At 38.2% G+C, this 27842-nt stretch overlaps 1 protein-coding gene across 3 annotated transcripts; it reads left to right on the top strand.

Moving 5' to 3' along the window:
* Positions 1-27809, top strand: TPH1 (tryptophan hydroxylase 1). Of its 3 annotated transcripts, XM_060018570.1 has the most exons (12): positions 1-19; positions 456-623; positions 8410-8546; positions 12561-12744; positions 15054-15154; positions 18023-18090; positions 18236-18432; positions 20435-20570; positions 21251-21377; positions 23309-23404; positions 24408-24541; positions 25054-27809. In XM_060018570.1, exons 3-12 carry the CDS (start codon positions 8430-8432, stop codon positions 25226-25228), a joined length of 1335 nt encoding a protein of 444 aa, XP_059874553.1. In that variant the 5' UTR covers positions 1-19; positions 456-623; positions 8410-8429; the 3' UTR covers positions 25229-27809. The 3 variants fall into 3 exon arrangements, with proteins under 3 accessions (XP_059874553.1, XP_059874554.1, XP_059874552.1); XM_060018571.1 differs by lacking the exon at positions 456-623 and having other exon boundaries at positions 8-19; XM_060018569.1 differs by lacking the exons at positions 1-19; positions 456-623 and adding an exon at positions 28-120.
* The last annotated feature ends 33 nt before the right edge of the window (positions 27810-27842 follow it).

The following is a 27842-nucleotide window of genomic DNA, read 5'->3' as shown; positions in this document are numbered from 1 at the left end:
ACTGCTAGCAGCGCCCGAGGTGAGTGGGGTTGGCCCCTTCTCACTGGGACCAGGGACCACCGTCGCGGATTTGGGGGCACTGGGCTGGCTCGAGGAAGAGGCAGGGTCATCCTCCAGGAGGTAAATGCCCGTGGGGAGCTGGGCCTGGGAAATCAAAGTCGTACTCCTGTGGTCACTCACTCTTCTCCTTTCCTCTTACCCTCTTTGGGGAGAAAAGACACTAATTTTGAGGGCTTCCCCTGTGCCAGAAACAGGCTCTTTACATGTCATCTGATTTCACCTCCCCAGCAAACCCTGTGAGGTAGATAGTTCTTGAATTTTACAGATGAGGAAACTGAGGTTCAGAGTTGAACCCAAGTCAGTGTGATTCCTCTATGCTAGCAGAAACAGACACATTCTTCTTTCTCTTCTCCGTCAAATGGCAACATCTCATTTTTCCTTCTCCTCCTATAAAGGGAACCTTCCCTTAGACACCCTCAAAGAAAAGGGAGTCTCTGAGGCAAAGCCTTTCAACATCACATCTCCTCACCTCCACCCCAACATGGGACTAAGAGCTGGGGTGCAAGGTTACAACTGACAAAGAAGCATAGGACCTAGTAGTTCAGAGCCTGTTAATAGTCCAGGTAAGTTTAACCTTGCCTCTGACCATTTGGTTTTCAGGAGTTTCAAATTAACTCCCCACTGATGCTCTACTCTAGTTGACTTGGGGGAAGAAGACTAGAGTCGAACTTTCTAGCCCAGTGAAAGTTTGTGCCTGTCAGTTCTCAAAGAAGGATGGAATTCACTTATTTGGTTTAAAAGTAGAAGTGAGCACAGCTTAAATTAACTATAAATGGTTCTGTAAAGCTATAATCTGTGGCCTGTGAATCTGATCACTGGAGTTCATTTGTACACGTATTATTATCATTAGATTATCTTCAGGCAGGGATGTATCTTCTATTTCCATTTTCTTTGCTGGTGCCATTATTTCCTGAAATAATGCTTTTCATGTTCTCTTTTATATTTCATCTTTACTTTCATCCTCTTTCCCTTCCCCCATTCAGAAAAGAAAATCAAGATTCTCTGGAGGATTCTCTCCTTACACACCAGTCTTTCCCAAAGCTTTTAGTTCTGTCTTCAAACAGCATCCATGCTTTCAAAATACTTTAATTCGATAGTGCTTTGTGCTTCCTAGATCATAGAAATTTAAATTACACTGTTACTGATTAAACTAAGGGGAGAAAAGAGTTAGTCAATTGACCTCTACTATACTAAGGGGCTGTTGATCTTCTGACAGACTTCTTGGTATGTGTTCCTTATTTCCAATGGCAGGTCCTGCACACCAGTGCATCTTTAGTCAAGTCAGGAAACTCGATAGGAGAATGACTTCCAGCCTCTCACAGAAAAAGGGGAAGTACCAGTTGGCATTGGCCTATTAGAGTATTGCTTTAAAAGTAAAATATATACTTCTTCATGAGACATGGATCCAAACAAGTGCGACCCATTGGACACTTCGTAGCCTTTTATCTTACCAGGCTAGTACTGTGGGGTTTGCCCGTGAAGGAGTAGGAGGGGGTAGGTAGCCAGAAGAGGGAAAGGAAAAAAAGTGATGGAGGAAATAATGAGGTTCTGAAAGGGGTTTGGGAGTAACGATAAAGACAGAATAAAGACGCTTAATAAGTTCTGTCTATCAGGCCAAGCTGTGGCCAAATTTTAGTAAAGGTCAAAGCCTTGTGCTCTTAAGCTTATTTTGGGGTGGGTGTGGGGGAGGGGTGAGAATTCTTTTCTTCTAGTTTCTAAGCAGAAGTTTCTTTTGAGAAACTTCATTCTTAACATTGACTTAACAAGAGGGACAGGAATATTTCCAAATCTCAATGTAAAATGCCTTACTCATCATAAATATTCCATTCATGTATCCTTCATCTTCCTTTGCCCCCACCCATTAGGGAAATGTTGGTGGCAAAACTAGATCCATTTTAGAACCAGGGGAAAAAGAGAATTATGAACCCCAAAAGGTTGGAGTTAGATTAGCCATGGCTATTAGTACCTTCTTATAATGGCTCCTGCCAGGGGAGCTTAAGGGTCGGTTTTGAAATGTGAAAGAAAATCTTGATATAGTTTTATATGAAGAGCATTCTAAGCTCTGAGGGATCGTTGAAGGATGACCTATCAGGAGATCTGAAATTCTGTCTGGTAAATTCTGTTACCACCGACTGGCAAAAATCACTTTTCTTTCCTGTTCTCTGATCCTTGCTCCCAGTTGTTAAAGTTTGCTTACATTATGAAAATAGTGGTAGACCAGGAAATAGGTTATATTTGCAGAATCCTTTTACTCCAGCGGGTTATGGTGACAATATGAGGGAAAATGGGGACTCAGTAAATATAGGCTGATTCAGTAAATTGTACTTTGGAGTCTTCATCTGTTTGTTTGCAAAAGAATTGCTAAATTATTCACTTGAGATTTGGAACTTAATACACTTGCGTTTCAAAATAAATAAACTAATGAAACTGAAAATCACCTTAAGACAAAACAATACTTAAATGTTAAGTCATAACACAACCTTTCCATGTGCTTGTTACTATAAGAAATTACTATAAGAATTAGGTTTATAACTATCTTGTGAATGCTTAATTCCCAGGGTAAGAAAAATGTTTAGCCAGGAAAGTTTAGAATGTCCACTTTATTACATTTAACATTTTCTTTTTATGAAGATTTATGAAGATTGGGAAATTTGGGATGCACTTCCCATTATTAGAGCTAATATTTATTGAGTACTTAGTGTAGGTCAGCATCTGTTCTAAGGGTTTCATATATTATACTCCTCCTCCTTATAGCCATGAAATTGGTGCTAATTAGCCTCCATCCTTAATTTTGCAAATAAGGAAATTAATGCACATAGAAATTATAGCTTGCCTACATGGATTTGTAGTTGGATTTATTACTAGCAATTTGCTTTATTATTTTACATCTCTCTTATTGTTGGCAACTGTATACTATAGGACAAAGTCACCCATACTCTGGAAGAAAAAAAAGTGCATGGTCTTTGAGTGATGGTTAGACACGTAAGAAATGTTTCCAAAAGTTTTCACATCTCCAAAAGCATTTTAAGAATGCGTATCTGAGACCATCCCTGAATTTTTAGCCCCAGAGCCACCAATTCAGAATTTCCTGTGTATAATTAAGTTTACCTTAAGAAACGGTCAATTCCTTTGAAGCTGAAAATCTCTCTTAGGATGTCTTGCTTCCCATCCATAAATCTTTTCTGTTCAGAGACTTAGGGACGGGCCAGAAGTCATCTCCAATCATCTTCAGAATCTCATGGGATATTGGTCATGGGGTTGGAAAGTAGGTGGGGTTTCGTGTGCTCCTCAGATATCATAGCCGGGATCTCAGGATACCGTTCTCTTCTCCTTATTTGGTCTTACTGGAAAGTCAGCCTCTCCTCCTCCCCTTCCCTCATAATAAATCTGTGAATTCCTTGGAGGCAAACAGTCTTCTTTGTTTTTTAATCTTTACTGCCCTAACACTGACTATGGTATGTCAATGTGCTTGGGTTGAAATTTCATTTGTTTTACCATTAGTAATCATTTGAATCACAGAAAAATGCACATTATTATTAAGTTTAACTGGTCATTTGGTTTTAAAGCATTTGACATAGAGATGGTTTTAGTTGTAGAGAATAAATTGACACAATTAGAAATATCTAAGCAGTTTTGATTTTAAACTCAATGAATCAATAAGTATTTGTTAAATTTTGAATTATATATCTCAGTCTCTTCTTGGTGCCTGAAATAGCCTAGTTTCCTCTGTGGGGAAAACACCAGAATACCAAGTAACATTATGTGTTTTAAAATGTATAAGGGGGCTTCCCTGGTGGCGCAGTGGTTGAGAGTCCACCTGCTGATGCAGGGGACATGGGTTCGTGCCCCGGTCTGGGAAGATCCCACATTCCGCGGAGCGGCTAGGCTCGTGAGCCATGGCCGTTGAGCCTGCGCGTCCGGAGTCTGTGCTCTGCAACGGGAGAGGCCACAACAGTGAGAGGCCCACATACCGCAAAAAAAAAAAAAAAAAAAAAAAAGTATAAGGGAGTTTTTGGATGCCATGAGTTTCGGTTAACTGTTTGGTTACTTTGCTGTATTAGAAAAGTTAGGTAGTGTGCCCAAGGTCATACACTGACAAGTGTTAGACAGTGATTAGATATTTCCTTACACTGTTTTGCAGTGTAAATAAGTGGTTGAGAGATGCCAAAGTAGATGTCTAGTTCATCTGAGAAGTCAGCTTTCAACTAGATCCCAGGAATTTTGTTCTACTTTCTGAACATTTTTAGGGTAATGCTTGTGAAATTAGATCCATATGTTAACATTCATATTTCCAAGGACACAGTTTTATTTTTTAATTTATTTTTTATTTTTAATACATCTTTATTGGAGTATAATTGCTTCACAATTCTGTGTTATTTTCTGTTGTACAACAAAGTGAATCAGCCATATGCATACATATGTCCCCAAATGCCCTTCCTCTTAAGCCTCCCTCCCACTGTCCCTATCCCACCCCTCTAGGTCGTCGCAAAGCAGTGAGCTGATCTCCCTGTGCTATGCTGCTGCTTCCCACTAGCTATCTATTTTACGTTTGGTAGTGTATATATGTCAATGCCACTCTCTCACTTCGTCCCAGCTTACCCTTCCCCCACCCCCGAAGGACACAGTTTTAAATATGTGTTCTTACATTCTCTAGCTGTGTCACCATGGACAGGTTAGTTAGTTTCTCTGAGCTTCAGTTTTCTCATTTATAAAATGAATATAATTCCTATCCCCCTCCACCAAGATTTTATGAGAATTATATGGGATAATATTAGTGCATGATATATATAGACATTTGACAAATATCGGTTCCCTTACCCACCTCTTGGGTTGCTAAGAATGGATGGAATCTTGTTAGCATAGAGTGGGAATTTCTTTCTTATCTCCATACTATCTGAACTTATATGTAGAAGTCCTTCAACTTAGTATGTGCCTGATAAATATTTGTTAAACAATTCCAAAGCTATCAGAAAGACTGAATTCTGAAACAGAAAATTGTATTCCATTAGCAGATTAGTAGCAGACTATTGTTTATTACCATACAGTTGAAAATTACTGAGCCATATTTGGTACTTTATACCCTCTATCAAGCCAGATAGGGCTCTTGGGGATGCCTCTTATAAGATACCCCAAATGTTATACAGTATGGGTTAAGAAAAAGGCTTTATGGCAGAAAGAGAAAACTCACAATAGTTCTCCGGTCAGAAGGACAGAAATTCATGAAGCTCCTCATCATCCTATAGAAAAGCATTTCAAAGCCAGGAATTTAGCTTAATGGAAAACTACCTTGTCCTAACTTTTCTCATTTAGCCTTTGATCAGACTTGCCATGGTCCTGAGATGGGTATTTGGATGTGCATAGAAGATCAAGTCCAAACTCCTCTGCATTAACTGCAGAGCCTTTTGAAGGATCTGGCCCCACTTACCTTGCCTACATGATCCCTCATTGATCTGTGGTTGGTCACCTCCTCATCCTTTGTCTTTCATCTCCTCATGGACTCTTTCCTCTTTTTTCTTTAAGACCTAATTCAAACACATCTTCAGTGAAGCACCTCTGAACACGTACCAGAATAATTAATCTAGCCACTGCCATCACGCCACCATCTGTGTTCCTGTTACAGTGCTTACCCTTCATTCTCTTTCTATGAGACTTTTAGTTCCCTGAGGGTAGGGACCATGTCTGTAATCAATCTTTCCTTCATTTATTCATTCAGTGACATCTATCCAGTCCCTGTTACGTGCAGAGACTGTGTTAGGTACTCACAATGGTGCATAAAAGCATACGTGATCTCTGCCCCCACAGAGCACACAGGCTAGTTGAAGAGGCAGACACAACCATATACAGAGCTACAGCTGCACCTGCGACTGTTGTTATGAATGGGAAGTATCTGGTGCCATGAGAACCAACACTAGGGGTTGACTTGGGGGGGTCAGGGAAGGCTTCCACGAGTAAGGGAAATTTGAACTGTGGGGGACTGGAACACAGTCTATCTGGCTTCAAGCCCTCGCCATCCTACTATACCTGCTCTACAGGCTTGGATCAACGCATGAGAGCAGGTGAAAGGCAGTGAGATCGGTTATGTCAATTTAAGTTGTTAAAGGTTAACTCCACTAGAACAACAGCATGAAACTGGGCAATTAGGGAGAATTAATAACCCAAAGAAAACGAATAACCATAAATCTTCAATATGCTGTTTCCATTTATTAATCCAAATCTTACTTCTCAAGTGTCTATTTCTCAACTGAGAGTCACCAGTACAAAGTTACCGTACCCTACATCTATCCTCCACAATATCCTCACCTCCCCTATAAAGAAGATGTGATACATATGTATAATGGAATATTACCCAGCCATAAAGAGGAACAAAGTGGGTCATTTGTAGAGATGTGGATGGACATGTGGATGGACCTAGAGTCTGTCATATAGAGTGAAGTAAGTCAGAAAGAGAAAAACAAATATCATGTATTAATGCATATATGTGGAATCTAGAAAAATGGTACAGACGAATCTATTTGCAGGGCAGGAATAGAAATGCAGACATAGAGAACGGACGTGTGGACATGGGGGGAAGCAGAGGGTGGGATGAATTGGGAGATTAGGTTTGACATAAATACAGTACCACGTGTAAAATAGATAGCTAGTGGGAACCTGCTGTATAGCACAGGGAGCTCAGCTCAGTGCTCTGGGTTGACAAAGATGGGTGGGATGGCGGTGGGGAGGGAGGTCCAAGAGGGAGGGGATAGATGTATACATATAGCTGATTCACTTCACTGTACAGCAGAAACTAACACAACATTGTAAAGCAATTATACTCCAATAAAAAAATAAATAAAAAATTAAAAAAAGGAAAAAAATCCTCACTTCCCCCAACACACACACACACACACACACACACACACTTGGCACTTGTAGGCCAATACTAAAAAGACTTAAGGGCCAATGTCCTAGGGGATTCCACCGTCAGAGAGAAAGTAGATACTTATATGGAACCAGAATTCTCTGGGCTACCAGCTATTCTTCTAGTCCACCTGTGTCCAGAGCTGTCCAGGCTCTTAAATTTACAAATGAAATAGGAGGCCTTGTCCCTGTTCTGAAGAAGCTTGCTGTCTTGTTAGAAGACATTTCACATATATGAGTGACACATTTGAGGAAGCCATTCAAGACCCAGTGTAAACACAATGAACAAATGACAAGGATGTGGAGAAAAGGTAACCCTTCTGCACTGTTGGTGGGAATGTAAAGTGGTGCAGCCACTATGGAAAGCAGTATGGATGTTCCTCAAAAAACTAAAAATAGACTTACCATATGATCCAGAAATTCCTCTTGGGTTTATACCCAAAGAAAGTGAAAACACTAATTCAAAAAGATACATGCATCCCGATGTTCATATTATTTTTAATAGCCAAGATATGGAAGCAACCTAAGTGTCCATCAACAGATGAATGGATAAAGAAAATGTGGTATGTATGTATACATGCATATATATGCATACATACACACACACACACACACACACACACAATGGAATATCACACAGCCATAAAAAATAATGAAAAAAGAATGAAATTCTGCCATTTGTAACAACGTGGATGGACCCAGAGGGTATTATGCTTAGTGAAATAAGTCAGACAGAGAAAGACAAATGCTGTATGTTATCACTTATATGTGGAATCTAAAAAAGGAAACAAGTGAATGAATATAACAAGAAGAACCAGACTTACAGATATAGAAAACAAACTGGTGGTTACCAGTGGGGAGAGAGGGGGATGAAGGGGCAAAATAGGGGTAGGAGATTAAGAGGTACAAATTACTATGTATAAAATGGATAAGCTACAAGGATTATATTGTACAGCACAGGGAATATAGCCAATATTTTATAATAACTTTAAATGGAATATAATCTATAAAAATATTGAATCACTATGTTGTACATCTGAAACTACAATAAAACCCAGTACAATAAAGTGCTAAAATTGTAAGGGGAGAGGAGGTAGGCTTTCATAGAGAAAGAGTACCCAGTTCAGGCCACAACAGTCAGGAAGACTGCAAGCAACCCATGGGGTTGAGTCATGCCCTGAAAGGATTGGATTAGAAAAAAAAGAAAATTACTAACATGTATTGTCTGCCTTTTATATTCTAGGCACTGTGCTAGGCAATGTTTTAGCTTATTGTGGTCTCATTACAGTTTTGCAAAGTATATATGTACATCCATGTTTTACAGATGAGGAAACTAAAACTTGGTTAATGTTATCAGATATTGTCTGTTTCAAATATTATCTATGCTACCAAATATTGTCTACATTGTACAACTTTTTTTTAGAGCTTTCTATTTTCATACTTTATTTTTAGAGACATACACCAAATTCATCATGATTGAAGACAATAAGGAAAACAAAGATCATTCCTTAGAAAAGGGAAGAGCAACTCTCATTTTTTCCTTAAAGAATGAAGTTGGAGGACTTATAAAAGCACTGAAAATCTTCCAGGTAAGCAGTCTCTGTATTTCTGCATAAAACTCTTATAAAATGGGTCTGTAAGATTATTTGTAAATTCTTCAGAGGTGGACTACAGAAATGTTTTAAACACTTAAGTTTCTAAAATACTGCTCAATTCTATCAAATGGGCAAAGGATACAAACAATTTATAGAAGAGGAGGTACAAATAACTAATAAAGAAATGGGGGAGGAAAGATTCACTTTACAGATTTTGAAGAAGTAAATTTTAATTTTATTTTAATTAAATGAAATATTGAAATTTTAATGATATTATTTAATGATACATTAATAATATATTAAATGCTATTTTTTTATATAGCAAAATAACAAAGATTCTACAATTATACTACTCCATACTGTTAAAGCTTCAATGCATTTGGCACTTAAATACACCTTTGGTGTGAGGGAAAATTGATGTGATGTGTAGGGAAACAATCTGGTAATATGTATTTTGAGTCTTAAAATGTTCACATATTTTGACCCAGTAATTTTACTTCCATAAATCTATCCTAAGGAAATCAGGGTCAGTCAGTTAGAACAGGAATTTTTACTGAGTACTTACTAGGTACAGCACGTCCTGCTAGATATGAAGGTGTGTACCCTAACAAAGCAGACACAGTTCCAGCCCTCACAGTTTTGTATAATCTAGTGGAGAAGACAGACACTAAACAAATAATTTCAGTAAACAAATGATTACATGTGTGTAAACTGACCTGAAAGAGAAGTACCAGGTACTATGATAGCATTGAACTGGGAGACCTAACCCAGTTTAAGAGACACAAAGATTTATTTATAAGAATTAAAAAATTATAAACAAACTACTTGTCCTAAGGTGTGCGACAGGTTAAATTATACTACTAGAACATCATCGGTATTAAGCTTGTAGCCCCTGAAGGCAGGCCACCTGAGTTCAAATCCTTGCTCTGTCACTTATTGGCTGTGTGATGGTGGGCAAATTAATTAGTCTCTCTGCATTTCATCTTAGCATCTATAAAATGAGAACCCTACCTACCTCACAGGGTCACTGTGAGAACTAATAAAATTAATATATTTCAAGTGCTTAGGATAGTTCAAAGTAAATTATCAATAAATGTTAGCTGTTTAGAAATCAGATTTATATCCATATGATATACTGTTAAACAGCAGTTTGAAAATAATATTTCAAAGAATTTTAAATTCTAAATATAACAAATAGTCTAGAAGAGTTTGTGATAAAAAGCACCAGTTTTTTACCCAGCACCTCAGTTCCACTCCCTAGAGGCAATCTCTTTTAACTATTTCTGTTCTTAGTTCTTTTAGCGGTGAATTTATAATGTCTAAATATTGTCCTGATCTGAGTTATCAATTTACATGATATTTATTTACTCTCTATTGTGAATGATACTGATACTGATACTTCCGTCCCTTCTTCCTCCTTCTCCTCCCCATATTTGATAGTTACGTGATTACTGCAAGCTCTTCTTTTGATTACCTTGGAGTCTTTAAGTAGTATACCTGTATTTCTTCCATCAACTTTCTTTTTTATTTTGTCTTTAATCAAATAATACTTGTGCATGGTTTAAAAAGTCAACCCCACACTATAAAGCTTATAAAGAAAATAGCAGTCTTCTGCTTCATCTCTCTTCATTCCTAAATTCCATTTAATTTTTATGTTGACCTAGGTGCAGAGGGTTGAGCTAATCACACTCCTTAAATCACGTGGACACTGTCATCACTGATGTATACAGCCTCCTCCTGTTTTATTCCATCTCCATTTCTCTCTTCTGATAGACAACTGCTCTGAGACGTTTGATCTACACACTGAATTGTTTTTTATGTTACTTAGAATCTATGTTGAGTTTCTGCATGTGCATGGACTGGTAATTTATATAAATGTTATTGTACATACACTTTTTCTTTTACTCAGCACTGTGTTTTGAAGACCTACCCGTGCAGCTACGTATCCATCTCATTCGTTCTTCTGACTGCTGCAATGGTGTTGTGGGCATGAATCCACCTATTTTTACTTATCCTCTGCCTATAGGGGGCAAGCATCTTCAACGCTTTTAACTATATTTTCTCATAGTAGCGTCCATATTTATAAGCAATATGCTTGTTCTGCTGCTATTCCTTGTTTTTTCCATTTGTAGATATTACCTATTGATTTTCTCCAGCGGAAGTGAAGGATTAGCTTCCTTGGCACAGCTCCCTTTCCAGAGGCCCCTCAACTTCCCTTCCCCCCATCTTCACAACGTAGTTATACCCCAATTTTTGGCTATATCAGTCTTCAGTGTTTTCATTATAAAGATGATGTAAATCTTGTTCAAAGAAGAGCTATATTATCCGTTATTCTGACTCTTCTTTTCTTGTACAACAGGATTACAGCATAGTTTTTAAGGGCACAGACTATGGAGCTAGACAGCTTGAGTTTGAATTCCAGCTCTTACACTGATTAGCTGTGTGCATTTGGGCAAACTGCTTAACCTTTCTGTGCCTCTGTTGTTGTAATTGAAATATCTGATAAGGAATGTCTCACTTATTACTTTAACTCTACCTGAATTTTCCTAGACATTCTTGACTAAACTTTTCTTCCAGGTAAGAAGAAAAGAAACTAAATAACTTTTAAGTTATTTAGTTACATTTCCTCACCAAATTCCATCAGGTTTTTCATTTTGATAGCACTCAATTTTAGATTACTTTAGGAAGAATTGACATTTTGTATCTTCTTCTCCAAAAACATAATTTATAGCTTTATATTTATTCAAGTCATCATTCGGAAAATATTTATGAATGTACTCTTATTCTAAAAATTCATAAGAAATAGATTCAATAAAACTCTCCTTTACTCCTGATCAATTACAATATATTTTGTAACTGGCTCTCTTGTATTGATTCCATGATAGATTCTACGTTCCAGGATAAACCCTGCCTATTCCAATTTCCCAACATCCCTGACATTCACTCTCCTTTCTTATTTATCAAGTTAATGTTCCCTGATAATTATCTCATCCCTACCTTTGCTCATACAATTCCTCCTGTTTGGAATCTTACTTCTTCCCTTCTGTCTTCCTATTCTATCTATTTTTTAAGACTCATCTCAGCTCCTATCTGCTCCATAGAACCTTCTACCTCCTCAAACTCCTGATGTTTTTTTCCGTTTCTGAACATCTTCTGCACCTGAACACTCACTATTTGTATTTTCTCTTAGTCTTTCATGTGTTAGTCAACTAGATTGTAAACTCCTTGTACGTCTTGCCCTCCTTTGTATGCTTCACAGCGATTACTTGGCTACACAGGTGTTCACTAAGTTAATTTAGATTCAGCTGGTTAGTATTGGAGATCATCTACTCTAACTTTCTCATTTTTTAGATGAAGAAAACTGTTGGGTGACTGGTTCTTATGTTTCATGATTATGTCACCAGGGCTTTTCCTCAGCACCCAGATTGGTAAGAGAAGATACCTTCCCCCCACAGGTTTACACATATGGATCCCACAGCTCAGGCTGGCACGCGAAGAGATCAGAAGCAGCAATCTGATTCAGCTGGTTACTGAGTTTGTAGCTTAAGATATTGGAGGTATTAAATATTCCATGTTCAAGCTGTTCATCTAATTGTATTAAATGCATTATTGCAAAGGAGACTTTTCTTTTGAAAGGACTAACACTAGATCACTTAAAAAAAAACCTAGCCTTTATTTGTGAGAATTTTCAAAGGGTTCTTTTTATCTAGGAGACTAAGTCTTTTGATTTGAAGCCCAATCAGTTCTGGCAATCTGAGGGACTTTCTACTGGGTGTTAATTTAATTAGATTCTGGAGGGTGTGATGAATTTTTCAAACTTTTTTGGAATAGTACCTAATATTTAGGGGGAATTATTTTGCTGTTGATGGCACTAAAAACAGCCTTTTTTCCCTTTGGCTATTATGACAAGTGATGAGACTGAGTTTTAGTGGTAATGGAGGTAATCTTCTCAGAGACTATAACCATTTGAGGCAGTCATGTGTGATCTTCATCCTCTGCTTTCCACAGGAGAAGCATGTGAACCTATTACACATTGAGTCCCGAAAATCAAAGAGAAGAAACTCAGAGTTTGAGATTTTTGTTGATTGTGATATCAATAGAGAACAATTGAATGATATTTTTCATCTGTTGAAGTCTCATACTAATGTTCTCTCTGTGAATCTACCAGATAATTTTACTGTGAAGGAAGATGGTAAGTTTGAAAAGTGAAAATACTACTCAGAAGATTAAGTGCATAATGTGTGTCCTATCTTATGTTTAGCTTGAAGGCATGAAAGCAAACGTAAAACACTGTCTATTCAAGTTGCTTACAATCTGATAATGAAGAAGATACAAAATGTAATTGTTCAAAATGGTAAAGAAAAATTATAAAGCAACATTTTATCAAGGGCGAGAGAAGTGGAAAGGAAAACTTGAGTACAAGAAAGAATTTAGAATAGTTAGAAATCCGTTGTTTTCTCAGTTTCCAAATCATCAGGCATTTCCTTTTTTTTTTTTTTTTTTTTTCGGTACAAGGGCCTCTCACTGCTGTGGCCTGTCCTGTTGCGGAGCACAGGCTCCGGACGCACAGGTCCAGTGGCCATGGCTCATGGGCCCAGCCGCTCCGCGGCATGTGGGATCTTCCCAGACCGGGGCACGAACCCGTGTCCCCTGCATTGGCAGGCGGACTCTCAACCACTATGCCACCGGGGAAGCCCCATCAGGCATTTCTTGATTTCACAGACCTCCAGTTCACAATCCCTGAGCACTTAGTAACTCTTACGGGGCAGATACCTAGCAGATATTAAGTGAATATTTGAATTTGTTGAGAATGTTGACAATTACTGACAACTATGATGTGAAATACTCTATATATGAAATACAATATTCTTCCTTGTCCTCACTTCCACCAAAACCAAATGGAAAGCTTCTAAGTTTTCAGATACTCAGGTAGCACTTCTACTGTGAAAAAATCCTTGCAGTTTACTTGGGGCAAGAGACAAATGGATAAATCAGTCACATTTTATATATGGTACTCAATTTAAAATAATCCCTTCAGATTATGTCACAATATTTGGGTGTAATCAGGGCTGATAGTCATCTGTTATGTATTCATATGGCTGTATAAGGTATTAAAATATCAAGATTCTACGTCCACGTCTGGCTGGCAGATAGCTTTTCCCCTGAGTCCCTTAAGTGCTCCTCACCATGCCTGAAGCCCATGTGCCCCCAGTTCTCCCCTAGGAGTCCTGTGGCCACCACAAACAACTAGATTAACACCTGATAGAGCAGGAGCCTGGGACTCTGCTTGTGTCTATTTTGAGTGATTGGTGCCCCTGTTGTTTTGTTGCTGAATCTCTTGAATATCACTTCTGGGTATGTTAGAGCATTAAACTGGAGCAAAAAGAATTGAGTCCTAGTCCTCTCTGTTCCATTAGAGATGAATGATCTTGGATAAGTTACTTCACCTCTCTGGCAAATGAAGAGTTTTATAGAGTCTAAATAGTTCAGCTGATTTTTAGGGAACACCAACTTGTATCAGATAATTCTACTAAGAAATGGGGATACAAAAAGAAATAGTCCTACCCTGGAGTCGTTCCCATTCTTTTCTGTAAGACAGCCATATGCAGATACATTATAGTAAAACATAGTAAAAGCTTTCAGAGAATTGGAGTCCTAGTCATGGGAACCCAGATGATAGAGAATTAGCGCCACCTACAGGGTCAGGGAAAGCTCATTTGATTTGGGTCCTGAAGGAGGAGAAGGATATTCTCAAGAAAACAGAAGGATGAGGTGCAGCAGGATGTGGGATGGGATAGGTATTCCAGGGAGAAGACCAGCATTCACAAATCTCAGAGTTTTAGGAGAGCGTGTATGTATGAGGGATAGTGAGAAGATCAAAGTGGCAAAGACATAAATGATCTCTAAGATCCTTTTAATCAACAAAAATAAACATTCAGAGTTTTAATTAAATTTGCTAATTAAAAATTAGCCTTGGGGTTTCCCTGGTGGCGCAGTGGTTGAGAGTCCGCCTGCCAATGCAGGGGATACGGGTTCGTGCCCCGGTCGGGGAAGATCCCACATGCCGCGGAGAGGCTGGGCCCGTGAGCCATGGCCGCTGAGCCTGCGCGTCCGGAGCTTGTGCTCCGCAACGGGAGGGGCCACAACAGTGAGAGGGCCGCGTACTGCCAAAAAAAAAAAAAAAAAAAAAAAATTAGCCTTACTCTTTAAGACTAGCTAAATATGTAGCTTATATTTTTTTGAACTTTTGGTCTATTACTAAAGTGCATCATTTCTGCAATGCTTAGGAAATTAAGGCTTAAAATATTTTTAAACTCAAAAACTTTGAATAAGATTTACTTATTAAAACTAGACCAATTTACTTGTATACATTGTGCCTCAACGTACAAGCTAAAATTAAAAATCTCATCCAAATGCATTTATGACTTTCTTAATTTCTTTTTCTTTATTGCCTAATTTAAGATGGTCTCTTCAACTGTTAGTGTTTTTTGTATTTTTCAGGTATGGAAACTGTTCCTTGGTTTCCAAAGAAGATTTCTGACCTGGACCATTGTGCTAACAGAGTTCTGATGTATGGATCTGAACTGGATGCTGACCATCCTGTAAATATTTTAAATAAATATTTTCATGAAAATAAGTTAAAGCAAACTAAAAAATTAAGGGTATTATTTTTCTTTTCTGGAGAAAGTGCTTATTCTAGACTAAATAGGATCTTGATTAATCTGGGTTTCAGGAAGTGTTATTAGTCCTTCATGTTGGTGGACTTGAAACCAAGTGACTGAAGAGCATCCAATTTCATTGGCTCCAAAACATCTGTGTCATGCCTGGAATTCGTATTACTAAGAGCTATTCCAAGAATTACACTACAGTGAACACCGTATCTGCAGTCGGTTTCTATCAAAATGGGCATGGGCTATTGGAGAGGGGAGTAAAGATAGGAAGGGGAAAATCATCACCCACACTGCTCAGCATAATTGGTTTATTATGCAGTTGATGAATTAGGAAGCTGTTTCCTTGGAAAATCATATGGGATACAGTACAGGCATGAGTTGGAGAATTAGTAAGTCTAGAGCATTAGGACTTCTTATGGAGCTCTAGGATCCTAGGAGGGGAGGAGAGAAGAGAGTCAGCAGTAGAGTTGCACAGACCAGGGATTTAATCTAGCTTCTATCACTTATTAGCTGTGTGAATGTGACCGTATACTGCCTTAGACAACCCCAGCCGATCCATCCATTTATTCTATAATATCTTATTGAGTAAGTATTGGAATTAATAATTTGCTGTACCTGCCCTCTGGGAGCTTCCAGTCAAGTTGACAAAGTAAAGCACACACACACACACACACACACATATATATAAACGCACGTACAAGATTTAAGTATGAAAAGTGTGCTAAGTAGCATGAACAGACTGCTTTGAGATATACACAAGAGAGTACAAACACTTCTAGCTGAAGAGGTCAGAGAAAGGCAACCTTGTTAACTTGGCCTTAAAGAATCTTGGCAGGAAAGAGATGGAGAGGAAGGACAGTTCATTGCAAAATGAGCAAAGGTTCAGAGGCAAGAAAATCTGGGGCATGTTTACGGAAAGGTGTGTAAATCAGTTTTACTGACCTACTACCAAGTCCTGCTGATTTTCACCTCCAAGATATTTCTTTAATTTGTTCCTTGTTTATTCTTACTACCACATCCCTTAACTGGTCTTCCTGCCTCCAGCCTTGCCGCCTCAAACCTGTCCTCATAGTCACTAGAACGATCTAAAGCCTCAGTATAACCGTTATCCCTCTTGTGCCTAAAAATCACCAATGGTACCTCAGTACAGATCTAAGAAAACTGAAAACATAAGCCCACGCAAAAACTTGTACACAAATGTTCATAGAAGCATTATTCATAGTAGCAAAAAAGTGGAAACAACCCAAATATCCATCCACTGGTGAATGGATAAATAAAGCATGGTATGTCCCCAACATGGATATTAATGGCCATAAAAAAGCATGAATTACTCAACATGCTACAACAGGGGTGAACCTTGAAAACACTGTGATAGTGAAAGAAACCAGTCACAAAAGGCCATACATTGTGTGATTTCTTTTACATGAAATATCCAGAAGCGGCAAATTCATAGCAACAGGAAGTAGATTACTGTTTGCCAGGGCTGGGGGTGAGGGAAAATGAGGATAGACTGCGAATGAGTAGGGTGTTTTTTTTCAGTGTGATAAAGTGTTCTGAAATTATGGTGGAGGTGGTTGCACAACACTGTGAATATCCTAAACCCCCCTAAATTGTACACTTTAAAATGTCAGTTTTAAGGTATGTGAGTTATATCTTGATAAAGCTGTTATTTATTTATTTTTTTTAAAAACCCAATGGCTTCCAATTACCCCAAGACTAAAATCCAAGCTCTCAAACAGACCTTTACTAGCAGACCCATAACTAGTCTTCACCGTGCTCCACCTCACTCTCCAGGCTCCAGCAACATTGGATTACCTGTACTTTCTTAGGTGCAACATGCTGTTTTTCATTTCTGCGCTGTCCTTGGTGCTGTGCTTTCTGTCCTTCTCCCCCTGGCTCTCTCCACTCCTCTTTTAGCTTAGGAGTCATTGCTAGGGACCCTTTCCTGACCCCCACTACCCTCTTCGCATACTCTGGATTATGAGTTTCTTTTTGAGTTCAAGTGGTATTTTGTGCCTGTCTGTAATAAGGCACTTACCATATTGTTTCAAAACAATTGGTTAAAGTAAACGCCTTGAAGATCCAGATTGTGCTGTGTTTCTCTGAATTTCAGCACAAGGCCAGGTGCATAGTAGGGACTTGTAAATCTGTGTTAAACACACAAGTCTCATTCTTTCCTTTCAAGTGTCCTCCCCTTCTTTCCTATTTTGTATTATTGGCTATTTCCTCCTAAGATTTGCTTTTTGATGCCTTATTTTGTCTATTTTTTTCTTAAATATTTTTCATAGGTATAAATTCTAGTGTTACTATCTCTTCTATCTTTTTATCATTAATTGCTTCTACAAATGATTAATATGTCTGCATTTTGCAATAAAATCTGAAGCTAGATTCAGTTGCCATGATTTCAAATATTAGTAATTACTACTTTGTTACTAATTACAGGAAAATATAACTGAAGATGTAGTCAAATGATTAAGAAAAAACTCACCCTTGGAAAAGAGCCATGTATTTTAACTAGGGTGGTGCTTTTCTTTTTCCTCAAACTATTTTATTTTTGTAGCTACTGTAGTATTTTTGAATCTATAGTACCTTTTATCTTTGCAGCCACTATCATATGAATCTGTCATATAATGTTGACTTTAAAAGAAAAATGATCATAAATTTCTAAACAGTGCTTGCTCAAAATAACAGTTATATAGCCCTTCAGTATAGTCACTTGAATAATAATGAAATGTTTTCTAAGTCATTTGTTAAGTATTTTTTAGTATGCATATTTAAAAACTTTTCTTTAATTATCAGGGCTTCAAAGACAATGTCTATCGTAAAAGACGAAAGTATTTTGCAGACTTGGCTATGAACTATAAACAGTAAGTGTACTATAAAAATAACTTATTCAACTTTGAACTAATGAAATAAATGGAGTAAATTATGCCTATATAGTAAATAGAAAACAAGATACGTGCTACTGTTTATTGGATGCTAATTCAAGATAACTTCTCTTTATCTCATTAGTGGAGACCCCATTCCTAACGTTGAATTCACTGAGGAGGAGATTAAGACCTGGGGAACTGTGTTCCGAGAGCTCAACAAACTTTACCCAACCCATGCTTGCAGAGAGTATCTCAAAAACTTACCTTTGCTTTCTAAATACTGTGGATACCGGGAAGATAATATCCCACAATTGGAAGATGTCTCAAACTTTTTAAAAGGTAATGAAATGATTAATTTTTTGTAAGGGGAATATTGAACTCCATTTCAATCACAATAGAATTTTTAATAGAGGACTAAAGTCCAGTTATTTGGGAGGTCAGAATTTTTCTGTATTCTGTCCTGGCAATTCTCCAGGCACCACATTTGAAGAGGGACGTTCATAACCTGGAGCGAATGTAGAGGAAAGTGAGCAGAATTGTAAGAGGATTGGAAAATGTATCATATAAATAAAATTTGAAGGATTCTCAGGGTGTTTAACCTGGAAATTTAGGGGACTTTATAGATTTATTTAAATATTTGAAGGTCATCTTATGTTATAGAGGGATTCCTATGTGGCTCTGAAGTAAAGGACAGTCGGATAGAAAGAGCAAACTTTTAGTTCGAAACGGACAAGATCCTGTTAAAAGAGCCATTTGAAAATGGGACAGGCTCATGAGATGGTTAGTTCCACATCCATGGAGATGTTCATGCAAAAGTTCCACACCCACTAGAGGGATGTGATAGAGGAGATTCAAGCACCTTTGGGAAGGTTGGAGTAAATGATCGCTGAAGCCCCTTTCCACACTAAGATTCTATCGTTTTCTCAAAGAAGAAGATGTGTTAATAGAAGCATAAACAAAGACTAAGGACAATTTTGCTCCTTTTAGTTCATCATGCTTACTTGGTCCAGGCTTCCTTATTTTTTCTCACTAGTATAGGAAGTAAAAGGATCAGTGATCTCCAGGATCTACAATATGTAAGAAAAATAAATATCCCCCTTTGATCTCAGCAGATTAGAACCTTAGGGAAAAACATAGGCATTATGTTTTTGACCCAAAGGGAGTTTATCTTATTTCCATCATGATCTGAAATTACTATCTTTGAATTTATTATATAGACTGTTATAAAAATATACATATTTATTCAACTCCATAATTCTCATTCCTCAACCACTATACACAAAACTAAGAACTAAACAGGAGAGGGCAATATAGTTTTTACAAGGGAAGAACTCATATAAGTGGTTCCTACAAAAACTAGATTTAAAAAAAATAGTGATTAAGAATGGCAGAGAACCAAAGCACATGACCTTGTGTGACTTAACAAAGATGGACTAGCATATGCTACAGAAGTTGTTATCAAATCACACTTGCATGAGATCTGGAGGCAATATTTTGTTATAGATGCAAAACTGAAAGCTGATCACTTGGGGTCTGGAGCTTGAGCAGGCTGCAGAGCTTGTTGCTAAAGGTGTTTCAAGGGAACGCGTCAAAGAGAGAAACCAACATTAAAAGACAGTTCAAACAAAACATGAATTGGAAGGGGCTACCTGCCCTGGCAAATATGGTGGCCACTAGACAACCGTGGTTGTTTAAATAATTAAAATGAATGTAGGGACTTCCCGGTGGTCCAGTGGTTAAGACTCTGCCTTCCAATGCAGGGGGCATGGGTTCCATCCCTGGTTGGGGAACTGAGATCCCACATGCTGCGTGGTGCGGCCAAAAATAAATAAAGAAAGAAAATAAAGTTAAAAAAAATAAAATGAATGTAAATCAAAATGTTAGTTCCCCAGCCACATTAGCCACATTTCAAGGGCTCAATAGCCACACGTGGCTAGTGGCTAGCAATAGGCTAGATGTTGAACATTTCCATCTTTGTGAAAAATTCTTTTGCCCATCGGAGTGGGAGAATCCAAGTACAAAGCATTGGGGTGGAACTGGAATTACCAGAGTGTGAGAGTTTGAAATGAAGGACAAGATCAGAGCTTATAGAGGTCCCCAGAGCCACTGCAGCCTAGTGGAAGGTGACTTTTACAGTGGGCATGCAGACTCAGGTATTGGGGAATGAAAGAGCACCATCCAGTTTAGATAACAAAGAAACTACAAGAGGTAGTACTGGCTAAAAATGACATAGTTTCAAAAATGGTTCTGATCTAAATTAATAGATCTTGTTAGTGAGTTTTTTTAAAAAAGAAAAGTAAGATTGTCTATTCTAGTGAAGATTTTCTCCTTTGCTTTGCAGAGCGCACAGGTTTTTCCATCCGTCCTGTGGCTGGTTACTTATCACCAAGAGATTTCTTATCAGGTTTAGCCTTTCGAGTTTTTCACTGCACACAGTATGTGAGACACAGTTCAGATCCCCTCTATACCCCAGAGCCGTAAGTACTTCTACTGCAGCATCCATCCATCGATATGGTACCTACGTCATGATTTTTTGTGAGGATCAAGCGAATTAGCACATGTAAAGCATTTTGAATGGTGCCTGGCATGTAATACATGATCCATGCTCTATACATGTTAACCATTATTATTACCATTATTAATTGACAACCTATTAGGTGCCAAGTGCTGTCCTAAGCATAGGGGATGTAAGACTGAAAAAAATCAAAGTTTCCTGCCTTCATAGAGCTTATATTCCAATGGGAGATACAGATAATAAACAAACAAGTAAATATATATATATATAAAATTCAGATGGTTATAAGTGCCATGGAGAAAAATAAAGTAGGGAAAGGGGACAGAGTTGTGTGTGTGGGGGTGTTTCTACTTTGAAAAGGGTGATCAGAAAAGGACTGACTGAGAAGGTCACATTTGAGTAGAGACCTGGTTTGGGGGTTGGGGGGTTGACATGTGGATGTCTGTGCGTATTTGTATGAACTTACATATGTGTGTTTGTGAGTGGCCAAGGTTTTGTAATAGTGTCCTTTGTGGTCCATTGCCAAAGTAATACCACCTGATCAATTTGAATAAAAGTAAGATCAGGTTTTGATTTGATTGAATGGTTGATTATGCATTTATGTTAAATGGCACAGTGTGACAACTTGTACCTCTTTTTCAGAGATACCTGCCATGAACTCTTGGGTCATGTCCCCCTTTTGGCTGAACCTAGTTTTGCTCAGTTCTCCCAAGAAATTGGCCTGGCTTCTCTTGGAGCTTCAGAAGAGGCTGTTCAAAAACTAGCAACGGTATAAATCTGGAAATAGCTGTATGAATCAGTAATCTTTAACTGGGGTGGGATGTGGGTATTTGTGTAGTTTAAAAGTACCTACTCAAGATGAGCATTAGAAAATTTGTCTTTGCTCATATTTAATTTAATTTAAATAATTTAAAAAAACATTAAAGGAAGATGTAAACATTTAAGGCTTATCCAAAGAAGACCTGAGCTTTAAAAAAAAAAAAAAAGGCAGAGAGACAGAGAACACTAGAATACAATAATGTTAACAGTTGGTATACCTTCTTTTTTTAGTAAAAATGATAGGTTCCTTAAAAATGATGCTAAAAATATTTTTGAGCACTAGGTACAAAACATGATGGAAATAGAAAGATGAATAAGGCCTGGTTCCCACCTTCAAGGAACTTATACACAGACACTTATGTTAGAATGAAAGGAGGTCTGTAGAGAAGCTCAGGCAGGGTGCTCTGGGAGTGCAGAGAACTGCCTGTGGAAAGTTTCATGGAAGATAAACATCTGGACCAGCCCTGGGAAGATGAGTAATGTTTTCACCTGCCAGGAAAAGAAGGAAGAGCATCTCAGGATGAGGACACACAAGGAAAGACAGGAGGTGCTTGGTGTATCTGAGGAAATGACAAGAAGCTGGAGCAGAGTGTGTGAGGTTTGGGGAGGTGGTGTGAAATAGGCTAGATGGTTAGAACAGTGCTCTCAAATTGTGGTTTGGGGACCCCACAGGGTCCTTGAGTAAAAGATCCATTCAAAATGCAGAGTGAATTTTAATGTGAGGGACAGAGTTCATTGATATGGTTTCAGATTCCACATTACAGCTGTACTTTAAGAAATTACCATTGTTGAGTTTTGATGTTGTGTCAAAGAAGAATAGCTACAATTATCTGAGAAGGCTATTACAATATTCAACCGTCTTCCAACTACTTATCTGTTTGAGGCTGACTTCTCTCCACATGCTTGAACCAAAACAACCTATTGTGACAGGTTTAATGCAGAAGCAGATGTGAGAATCCATCTGTTTTCCAGCCAGACATTAAATAATATCAATCCAGACACTAAAAAGATTTGTGACAATATAAAACAATGCAACTTTTCTCACCGTTTTTTTCTTTCTTTTTTTTTTTTGCGGTACGCGGGCCCCTCACTGCTGTGGCCTCTCCCGTTGCAGAGCACAGGCTCCGGACGCGCAGGCCCAGCGACCACGGCCCACGGGCCCAGCCGCTCCGCGGCACGTGGGATCCTCCCAGACTGGGGCACAAACCCGCGTCCCCTGCATCGGCAGGCGGACTCCCAACCACTGCGCCACCAGGGAAGCCCTCTCACCGTTTTTTTGTACAATATAGTTACTTTTGATTAAAATGTTATTTGTGTTACCATAAAATGGTTTATTATAATTTTAACATTAATTAGTAAACATTTAAATTTTTCTCAGTTTACATTTTTAATATGGTAAATATAGCTAGCTCTATCCCACATAAACAAAAGGTCTTTGGGGTCCTCAGTAATTTAAAATATTTATTTATTTACTTATTTATTTTGGCGGTGTTGGGTCTTAGTTGCCACACACGGGCTCTTCATTTCTCCATGTGGGATCTTTAGTTGCGGCATGCGGACTTCTTAGTTGAGGCATGCATGCAGGATCTAGTTCCCCTACCAGGGATCGAACCCGGGCCCCTGCATTGAGAGTGTGGAGTCTTACCTACTGGACCAACAGGGAAGTCCCTCCTCAGTAACTTTTAAGAGTGTATAAGAGTTCTGGGAACAAAAGTTTGAGAAGTCTGGTTTGGAATGAGGTCAGATTGTAGAAATACTTGTGAGCTATGCTGGGGGTCTTGGATTTTATTCCAGGGTACTTTGGGTCAGTGACTAAGAGTTGTAATTTGTTTTAAATTGAGTCCTTCAGGATGTGAAAGTAATACTGATGTCATTTTGCAGTGCTACTTCTTCACTGTGGAGTTTGGTCTATGTAAACAAGAGGGGCAGCTAAGAGTCTTCGGTGCTGGCTTACTTTCTTCCATCAGTGAACTCAAAGTAAGAGCTGTAAATCTTTGCACATAACCATATTCACTTAATGTAATTGATATGACCTGAAATAGTTTCTGGATTTTAATTTATTTATTTTTATTATTTATTTATTTATTATTTTTGGCTGCCTTGGGTCTTTGTTGCTGCGCGTGGGCTTTCTCTAGTTGTGGCGAGTGGGGGCTACTCTTTGTTGTGGTACGCAGGCTTCTCATTGTGGTGGCTTCTCTTGTTGTGGAACACAGGCTCTAGGTGCGTGGGCTTTAGTAGTTGTGGCACGCGGGCTCTAGAGCGCAGGCTCAGTAGTTGTGGTGTACGGGCTTAGTTGCTCCGCGGCATGTGGGATCTTCCCAGACCAGGGCTTGAACCCATGTCCCCTGCATTGGCAGGCGGATTCTTAACCACTGTGCCACCAGGGAAGCCCTAGTTTTTGGCTCTCAATAAGAGCTTACTGTGGAAAATACTTGGGGTGGCAGTAAACATTACCTAAGAGGCATTTTTCTCTATTTCCTAAGTTTTCTGAATAGATATAGATAACTATTCAGAATATAGTTATATCTTTTAAGTAAAAATGTATTTTAAAACAAAGTCTTGCTGTTGCCTCACCATTTTTGGTGTGCTAGCAACAACTTCAGTAATTTCTAGGGAATTCTTTGAGATGTATTATTTATCCAATAAAGGAATGAACTTATGTTTGTTGAGTGGTGGATGTGCATGAAATATTGTCCAAGGTACAGTCTTTCTCTCAAGGAGCCTACCACCTGCTGGTGGGTACAAGTCATGTATAGGAATAACTAGTGCAGGGTAGAAAGCAGATGCCATAATGCAGGAATAAATAAATAAAGATCCTTGGGTACCTCCTAAATGGAGAAGAGTGTTAGAACAATGGAGTGGTCTTGGGGCGTTTATAGAGATAGCAAACCATTTGTTTTGCTGGCTCTGGCAGTTGTGTGTAGAATGTGATCATGAAAATAGATAGTATCCTTTGATTCACTGACTCTTCATCCTCTAGCACGCACTTTCTGGACATGCCAAAGTAAAGCCCTTTGATCCTAAGATTACCTGCAAACAGGAGTGTCTCATCACAACTTTTCAGGATGTCTACTTTGTATCTGAAAGCTTTGAAGATGCAAAGGAGAAGATGAGGTAAAGTATATCTTCCTCATGCCTTAATTTTCCTCTGTAAAAGATAGGTCCAATAATGGTAACAAGTCACAGAAGCAAGCAGCTGGATAATTAGAAGCCCACTAGGCACCTTTTGCCTGTAACACATCTCTCTTTCACAGTAAATATTTAGGGTGTGTTGTTTATAATGACGTTCAGTGTTGCAAATATAAATCAGATACACTGAGAAATTGGTTACTTCCTATTCCTTCCTATCAGAGAGTTTATAATCTAATAGGAAAAATAAACTGTATGCAAATTACTATATAACAACTAGGAAGCCTTAAAGAGATACAGATGAAACACTGTTCTGCATTTTATTCAGGAGCAATTCATTCCAGCTAGAGGAACAGGGAAAGCCTAATGGCATTTGAGAAAGGACTTGAAGAATACACAAGATTTAGATATGTTAATTTTTAGACTAACGGACAGTATTTGGTTTTTATCATTTTCTCCCTAGAAACTGATTGCCTCATATTTTTTTTCTTAAATAGAGAATTTACCAAAACAATCAGGCGTCCATTTGGAGTGAAGTATAATCCGTATACACGGAGTATTCAGATCTTGAAGGACACCAAGAGCATAACCAGTGCCATGAATGAACTGCAGCATGAGCTTGATGTTGTCAGTGATGCCCTTGCTAAAGTCAGCAGGCAGCTGAGCATCTGACAGTTGCCAGTCCTAATCCCGAAAGCATCTGAGCATTCAGAGGCCTGTGGGCCAACTGTTGCTTTGCTTGATGACCTGGTTGTGGAGGAACAGCAGCCAAACAATCTTCTCTATTCCCATTCCTTAATGGACCATTAGTCTTTGAAAATGTGTACCTGGATACTCTAGCCACTACTTTTTTTTTCTTTTGGTAACAGCTTTAGTGAAGTATAGCCTAATTTTATTTTCCCCAGTTCTTGAGTAAAATGACTTCGATGATCACTTACAATACCTTGGTGGTTATTATGGAACTGATCCATATTGTTACTTAAGATTCTCTTATTTCTACAATAGCTTACTTATAACTGAATTTGTGCCAAGCTTGGTCACATTCACATGCCCAAATTTAATAGGGGATCAGCTGTCTCTGCTGCTAGCCTGAGCAAAAGCAGAGAGGCCTTTGCATATGAAACATACCTGGTAAAGAGCAAATAGTCTATTTTCAAGTGTAGTGTCTTGTAGGGAAAAAGGAGTATCTAAGTCTAGAAAGGTTGATTGGAGTATGATCCTTAAGTCCAGGTGAAGAATTTGTGACTTTATTTTGAAGGCACTAGGGAGCCCCTGCCCAAGTGACCATCCTCCTTGAAACTCTTTTCTTTCTGTGGCATTGCATATGTTTTACATTATCTGTCCTACTCAAGAGGCCAAAGGGAACTTGCAAGGCCCTACTCCGACATGCAGCCCCAGAGAATATCCTCAGGTTAGCAGGAGACAGTGTTGTCCAAGGGAGAGTTCAAACTGAGACAGATGAGAAGCGTGCAAAGTTTAAGTTGGAAAAGCAGTGCCGAGCACTTTATTTCCAAGGTATAAGGTGAGACCATAAATAGGAAGGTCAGGCGTGACAGTCGAGTGTGGGGAAGTGGGGAGGAGATGGTGTAAGAAAAGTCAAGAAGATCATTTTAGGACTGACACTGTAATAATGAAGGCTGCAAGCACTGGCTTTTATGTGGTGTCAGCGGTGTAGTACAGGGAGCAGGCTTGGTATAAAGCAGTAAAGCTGGAATCCCCAGGATAGGCTTGTATCTCTTCAGTTTGCTCCTTTCCTCCCCCAACAACTAAAGGAAGACTTTCCTCAAGTTTCTGTCTTTAGCCCTCTTCTCTCTCTGCTCTCTGTTCACGGGAGATGTCATCCGTGTCCATGACTTTCTTATTTCATATGTCTCCCATATTTGCAATTCTAACCCTGACATCTGTCTTGAGTTTTTGCCTCTTACATCCAGCTGCCTGCCAGATGTTTCCATCTAGATGTCCCATGAATTAAGCCAATGTTGTGTAACTTCTTGTGGCACCATTCATTAGAATGAAATGGGGTTGTGCAACATGGCAGCCCTGCCAAATATCTTAAACTCTATAGGTCCAAAAAGAAACTCAGAATCACCAGAATTTTGTGCCCCATCAGTTTCCTCTCCCAGTGATCTCATTTCTATTGATTGTATTAAGGGTCATATTTTCAGCCAATTTCCCATTCTTAATCAGCTATTTAAAGACCGTGTCCTTAATTTTTTCACATTAATAGTCAAATTGAAGACCATTTAACATGTTTTATTTCAACAGACAACTAGATATTTTAATCCTTTTTAGGCCTCAAAGGAAATTATTTTAAAAACTCTTAAAAATTTATTTCATTTTATGTTATACAAGGAAATAGAATTAGGAAGAATAATTCATGCTACTTCAGATTTTTACATTACTTATAAATTTTAATAGCTGATCAACTGTTAAGTATACCTTTGATAGTACTAGATCTAAGTCAGCTAATCTAAAACCTTTTGAAATATTGGTTAGGTCATTTATAGTTAGTGTATTTGGTTGCAAGGAAATCTATGAAGCAAACTATGATAGATAGCAAATAACAACAAATCATGCATACTGTATCTGGTTTGGTTATTTTCATACAACTTTGATCATTGCAAAGAATCGTAGTTATTGAATTTTTAAATGATGGTATTTCAAATCACTCTATGACAAAAGCACACTAAAGTAAATGTTAAAGACACAACGATTATAATTCACATCTTCAGAATAATGGAAATATTTAATGATTGGTTTCAGTTCTTTCTTCTAACCTCTGAATTTATGATATTTGGTAAATGAGGAGTTCTGAGAGTCTTAGAGTTTTCATGCATTTTAAATATATTTCTTCAAATATATGAGAACAGAATTGAACCAAAAGTGTGGTTCATAATTCTTAATCAGTGAGTTATTACTCAGAGACATAGATGGTATGTTCCTGACTTTTTGAAGAATGCTCCAAAATCTGGTTGTCAGTTGCCTGTATTTCTTAATCTGCCAATTCTGTCATTTGGAGTTATACAGTGGTTATGACACGCCAAAGTGTACAGAATTATAGTTCATTATTAAATTGCCTTCCAAACTGAAAAAATTAAAAATCCTGGAATTGTCTAAAGGAACACATAATAGAGTTCATATATTAATTTCTAGGAAATGTATAAAGATACTGTGGTCTTATTTCAGTTCGTCTTTATTTTACTATATGATATACACTTATGACTTGCAAGTTTGTTATTCAACTGGATAATAAAAGGACACAAAATTCATGTTCTCACTAAGCATT

Source organism: Delphinus delphis, chromosome 8 (assembly GCF_949987515.2).
Source record: "Delphinus delphis chromosome 8, mDelDel1.2, whole genome shotgun sequence".
Classification (NCBI taxonomy): domain Eukaryota; kingdom Metazoa; phylum Chordata; class Mammalia; order Artiodactyla; family Delphinidae; genus Delphinus; species Delphinus delphis.
Note: the sequence above shows the minus strand (reverse complement) of the source record. Positions and strands in the feature narration are given on the sequence as shown.

Excerpts from the sequence above, each read along its gene's own strand:
- TPH1 (XM_060018570.1), top strand. The coding sequence starts at position 8,430 with ATGATTGAAGACAATAAGGAAAACAAAGATCATTCCTTAGAAAAGGGA. Across the intron at positions 15,155-18,022 it reads AACTGGATGCTGACCATCCT|GGCTTCAAAGACAATGTCTA; the intron begins GTAAATATTTTA and ends TTTAATTATCAG. Across the intron at positions 23,405-24,407 it reads CTTCCATCAGTGAACTCAAA|CACGCACTTTCTGGACATGC; the intron begins GTAAGAGCTGTA and ends TTCATCCTCTAG.